This window comes from Aegilops tauschii, chromosome 5 (assembly GCF_002575655.3).
Source record: "Aegilops tauschii subsp. strangulata cultivar AL8/78 chromosome 5, Aet v6.0, whole genome shotgun sequence".
Lineage (NCBI taxonomy): Eukaryota > Viridiplantae > Streptophyta > Magnoliopsida > Poales > Poaceae > Aegilops > Aegilops tauschii.
The window spans coordinates 369,917,793-369,923,792 of record NC_053039.3 but is presented as its reverse complement, the minus strand read 5'-3'; the positions used below and the strand labels follow the sequence as shown (position 1 = coordinate 369,923,792).

Sequence of the window (6,000 nt, the reverse complement as noted above, 5' to 3'; positions counted from 1 at the left end):
TCCCAGGAGCATTAAGCTAGCAATGCCCCTCGCTCCGGCCTTAGGCCCAGGCGCTAGCTTCATCTTTCCTTTTTGTGAATAGCTAGCTTTATCCTTTTTTTGAAAGGAACACACAACATTCCATTAATTAACTTAACACGCTGGGCATATCGCCAGCTACAACTTCTGTTACAAACTCCGGGAATTGGCCGAGCCAGGTTTCTAGGCAACCATTCCCCATACACGCACCATGCGCAGCTAAAGTGTGCGCCACTTGGTTACAGTCTCTACTACAATATTCAACACCTACAACATTTAAGCCCACACGCATTTGAAATTTAACATCCTGGAACAAAGAGCCTAACTATGAGAGATCATGCTCTGTAGTAGTGATAGCCTGTTTTAGTACCATTGAATCTGTCTCGAACATCACCTGATGGCATCCCATCTGAACAACTATATTAGTTGCTTGTTGTAGTGCTGAAGCTTCAGCATGCTGGGGATTTGAGACGTTCTCCAAATTACCTGCACCAACAGATAATAGAACGCCATGGTCATTTCGAATTGCAAAGCCCCATCCTCCTGTATGTTGTGCTTCAAAGAAGGCCCCATCCGTATTTATCTTCAGGGTTCCAGTAGGAGGCGGCTTCCATTTTTGCTCCATCTTCTTCTTCGGCTCATTCCTTTGTGACCTGGACGAAATACAGTCAAGTAGGTGATACTCAATAGATGATGATACTTCGGAGACGGTTCTCATTGTATCACCAATGTTTGCTTTATTTCTTTCATGCCACCACAGCCACAATAAGAAACAAACTTTTAAGCATTCCTTACCCTTGAGTTTAAATATTTCCTCACAAAAAGTTTTTGAATCTGGATAGAGGAGAAGCTGAAGTCTGATGTGTTCAAGTAATGATACTCTCCAGAGTTCTTTCACTTTTTTGCATTTTAAGAAAATATGACCCCCATCCTCATCAAGTCTCAAGCATATTGGGCATCTGGTGTCAGTAGGGATACCTTTTAGTTGTAGTTTTGTTTGTAGCGGAAGGCTGTATGTTGCAACTCTCCACAAGAAGTGTAGCACTTTGTTTGGTGGAGAAAGTGCCCACATCTTCTTCCATTCGAAACTTGAGTTTTCCCTCTCTGCATTAGAGCTTGAAGTTAGTCCAGAGGATGAATTTCTCGCTGCACTATCTACAACCTCCCTATATGCCGATTTAACAGAAAAGACTCCTTTTTAATCATAATGCCATCCAAGGAAATCACCTGTTTGTTCTTGTAGGGGTATTTGGAGGATGACTTGGGCATCTTCCGGCCAGAATATCTGTTGGATCAGATCTGCATCCCACTGGTTGGTGATGGGGTTAATGAGTTCAGATACCTTAGTAGTGAGATTCCTTCCCCTGGGCGTGCTAATTCTCCTTGTGATTCCTCTAGGGATCCAAGGATCACTCCAAATTTTGATGTTCTCACCATTGCCCACTCGCCATATAATCCCTTTTTTCAGCAGTTGCATCCCTTTTAGTATGCCGCGCCATGTGTAAGAGATACCTGCTACTAGTGTGGCTTCTAGCATTGAGCCATTGGGGAAGTATCTAGCAGCCAAGACTTGTGAGCAGAGTGAATGGGGATTTGTAGGATTCTCCATGCCTGCCTGGCCAACATGGCTAGATTGAAGAAGTGTAAATTTCTGAAACCCAGACGACCGTCCACTTTTGGCTTCATTAATTCTTCCCGACTTACCCAGTGTATCTTATTTGTCTTGTCCATCTGACTCCACCAGTAGTGCACAATTGCATTTAAATCCTCACAAAAAGATTTGGTCAGGTCGAAACATGCCATTGTGTATACTGGTATCGCCTGAGCTGCAGCTTTGATAAGCACCTCCTTCCCTGCCTTCGACAAGAGTTTTTCCTTCCAGCCTTCAGCCTTGTATCTTTTTCCAAACTTTCTCTCTTAAGTAATTGAAAGTATTATTTTTATTTTTCCCCATGTATACAGGTAGACCCAAGTACTTTCCCGAGGTGCCTTCCACATTTATCCCTAGGATCCTGTTCATATCCTCCTTTATCCTCCCATCAATGTTCTTGCTGAATAGAATGGCTGGTTTATCCTTATTTATCATCTATCCAAAACAAGGTGCTTAGGATTCTATTCACTTCATGTGCCACACTCTCGCTTGCCTTATCCTTGATAGACTGCAACAGGAGTGCGGTAGAGGGCCGGGGGCGTTGTCGAAGATACATGCATTCCGATGCGTCCAGATGGACTAGATAGGCAGTCCGAAGTCTGTTGTGGTGCTTGATACGACGAAGATTTTCACACTCATTACTAGAGGATCTTAGCAAATAACCAACCTGCATCTAAAATGTCGGTTTTGAGTTTACAGTACACAAGGAACGACTTGGACAAAAGAGATTATATTTTAGAAAATATAGGTTACAATTTTTTGTGTGGGAAGTATCTCTACTACTTAAAAAGAACGCAAGGTTCCCGTTTCACCTATCTTCCCACCACCCCTTCGTCCAACATTCCCCGTATAATAATCGGTCATCTTAATTTACTTACCTTCTAAAGCAATTCCACTTTAATTTACTTACCAAACTTCTGATCAAAATTTAAGGTAAATCACGGGCAGAATTTGGTGAACATTTATTTACACAATCGCATATTATATGCAGGTAAATCACTTCTGATCAAAATATAAGGTAAATCACGAACAAAATTTGATGAACATTTACTTACACAATCACATATTATGGGTTGGTAAATCACAAGCTAACGTACTAGAATATTTATATCCCGTTGCAGCGCACGAGCATTGTTCTAGTATATTATAAACTAAAGTACATGTACCAAATTCCCATTTCATGTGGCTACCATGTGAGGACTCTATGTAGATGATGATGTATGGTCAGAGCTAAGGCTGTGTTTGATAGTAAACAAAGTATTGAAAACTACAACATTTTAGCATGTAGGTGTAAGATACCACCGTTTTGACATACCACGGTATTTTGAAGTATTGAGAATACTTTGAGCTGTTTGGTAGTGTTGTATATATGGGCGCACCTAATAACTAGCTAACCGTTTTCTACTTGCTTGCCCTGTTACCCAAACCCAAGGGCCATGCGAAAAGGCCACCCATATGCACAAAGTCCACAGCCAAACTATCAACGACCATGCCCAAAGCTCGTCCTGCAGCTTACAAATATGAGAAACACCGTGCACTGTGTTAGTCACCAACTCCTTCCTCTCAGTTACGGCGGGATGACTCGGACGTGCCGTTGGCTGACCGGCACCGTAGCAGTCGCACGAAGAGAAGTAGGAGCGGCGGTGATGCAATCTTAATGAGGGGCAGGAGGTTTCTTCCTCGGCAAACAAGGCCTGCTAGCTTGATGCCACGGGCCTCCTTGAGGAGGGAACAGATGATTAAGCGTACTCGCCATTTTTCCATGGTGTCGTCTCTTTGTCTGTCCACGGTAACCGAGGGGGAGACGATCTCCAGCAACGAGAGAGCGGTGGCTTCGGAACGAACGAGGAGGAAGAAATGTGTTCATTTTTTCGCCTGCTCTGCTTTTTAAAAAGAGGTCCAGGGTTCTTTTTTTTTGAACATCAGGGTTCTTTTTATTACACAGAGAAAATACTACGTTTTGAGGAATACTGTAGTATTAATACTTCAGTTTTTTGTGCAGACCAAACGGCTCAAAGTATTTAGAACCATAGTATTTAGAAAAACTGTAGTATTCATAAAATACTTAGGAAATGCAGAGCTATCAAACGGGGCCTAAATGTCTTACAACACAGGCCATTTCGAATTGCAGGGGAATCTGAGCATGAAACGCAAACTCGTACTCCGACAACGCACAACGTTAGTGCTTCCCATATGTAAATTAGCCCAACATAATTTCATTTTATAAGCTAAGGCAGTGCTGCGATCAAGCTTACTATAACGCTTGATATTTATTCTTTTTTTTTCTAATCAGAATTAGCAATTTTATTTACTCTGAGTCTATGTTCTCCTTAGTGAAATATTAATCCTCAAATTATTAACAAATAATAAAGTCTATAATGATCGAATGAAAATACCAATAAATTCTATTATTTTATTTTATTTTTAATATCCTATAGTTAAGCATATCAAGCTAACTTTATCTTTAAGAAGTTTTAGTATTTTTTTATTTTTATAAGTAGAAATTCAAATTTAGAACTAGTTAATAGCTAAGATTAATAACTAATATCTGGGATTTTACAGATTTCCTATACTATACATATTTCTATTTGTTACACTATTTCCGTTATGTAAGCCCAGGGGACGTGTTCCTGCACGTAATGACACAATGTAAATTGGTAGCAGTACCCATGGATTAAGTAGGAGGATTCATAACATCCATACTGTAAGAGGATAATAAAACTTGTACATCTTTTTAAATGGCAAAGTAGTACGGTATCGGTTGGTTATTAATAGATCAAAATGGCCTTCTCGGCAGTGGTCAACATGTTGTGGTCATCAACAAGTCCAACATTGTTCCCCACGAAAAATAGTTCAGAATTTTCACTCTTTCACGGATAGATAGATTAGGAGATAATTCCTTATATAACACTGTTTTAAATATTGTTTCCCTATTTGACACTAAAAAGCTTTTTCTTCCCTATCTAGCACCGTGTCTAAATTTTATGCCCTTTATGACATTTCCATCCATTTTGAGTCTTAACGGTGTCAAATGGCACATGAAAAGACCAATTTGCCCTTCATGGGTATGTGACCAAAATTTTAAGTTGTAGTTTAGCTTCAATATGTGACTTTATCTGGATGGTGTTCGGACGTGATTTGGTACCAAAGAGAATTTAATTACTAAAAAAATAAAATGAATGCATAATATACAGGGAAGAAAACATGCATCAGTACATGCATGCGCTAGCTCATCTTTGATTAGTTTTGCACGTGCATGCATATTAGGTTGCTCACATACTCTTACGTGCTAGTCAGGCCTCGTGCTAGTATCTGCATGCATCTAAGGGCTCGTGGCTTATGGGCGCCGGCAACCGTACAGCCTTCCGAATACCCGTGTGTACCCAGCTAAAGAAAGAGGATCTCAGAAAGGTAATGGGAGCGCGTCATGTAATAAGGTACAGTATGTATCAGCTGCTTGCCGTAGGAGATAGACCCATCTTCACGAATGTTGTCACGCATAAGCCCATCCTCACTCGTCGACGAGCACACACGTACTGCTCGGCTGCTGTACTCCATCTCATCCAGAGGAGCCAGGCGGCCAGCGGGCAGTCGATGCCGAGGCACAGCCTCGTTGCCGACCGTGATGCTCCGCACAAGCTGTTTGAAAGTGTCCGTTCCCTCTATGGCTGAATACACACAATTTTTGGTCATATATAATATGAGGGGTAAATAGGTCTTTTCAGATGTCATTTAACACCGTTAAGGCTTCAAATGGACGGAAGTGTCATAAAGGGCATAAAATTTAGACTTGGTGTTAAATAAGGAAGAGAAAAAGATTCAGTGTCAAATAAGGCAACAAATTTTAAGACCGTGTTTAAATAAGGAATTCTCTCATAGATTAGAGGATTGCCCCGGAAACTGCAGGGGCAATTTCAGAACACTCCGCTGCTTCCAAATCAGTATTCCATAAAATGTACCAGGAGTGCAAGCATACTACTCAGTCACATATATTCCAATGCATCTGCACAATGGCCTGATCTAATATGTGTATGAATATGACATGAGGATGAACAAATTCATGACCATGACATGCTTTCTTCTATACTGAATGAGGACTGAGACATACCAGGGTCTCATGAATCTAGGTGATACCAACAACCAAACCAACATGTTACTGACATAATAGGCTTGATCTCACAATTCCGTAGCTCCAATACATGTGTTCCAAAACAAGGGTGAAAAAGTTCACATCAGGATTCAGGAAAAGTATTCAGGAATGAAAAAGTTCATAATAAACCATGGTTTCTTTTCTACTGAATGATGGCATAAACATAACAGGATTCAGGAAT

The 6,000-nt window shown here is 40.8% G+C and overlaps 1 protein-coding gene across 1 annotated transcript; it reads right to left on the bottom strand.

Annotated features, from left to right (window-relative positions):
• Window positions 1–237: 237 nt before the first annotated feature.
• LOC141022877 (uncharacterized) lies at window positions 238–1,517 on the bottom strand. The gene is made up of 3 exons (XM_073499155.1): window positions 1,453–1,517; window positions 389–671; window positions 238–285 (listed from the first exon to the last, which is right to left on the bottom strand). Exons 1-3 carry the CDS (start codon window positions 1,515–1,517, stop codon window positions 238–240), a joined length of 396 nt encoding a protein of 131 aa, XP_073355256.1.
• Window positions 1,518–6,000: the final 4,483 nt, after the last annotated feature.

Bases quoted from the DNA above. Each gene is read 5' to 3' on its own strand.
- LOC141022877 (XM_073499155.1), bottom strand. From the start codon at position 1,517: ATGGCGCGGCATACTAAAAGGGATGCAACTGCTGAAAAAAGGGATTAT. The intron at 672-1,452 runs GTGAGAACATCA...TATTTCGTCCAG, and splicing joins TATATGGCGAGTGGGCAATG to GTCACAAAGGAATGAGCCGA. The intron at 286-388 runs GTACTAAAACAG...TAAATGTTGTAG, and splicing joins TGTTCGAGACAGATTCAATG to GTGTTGAATATTGTAGTAGA.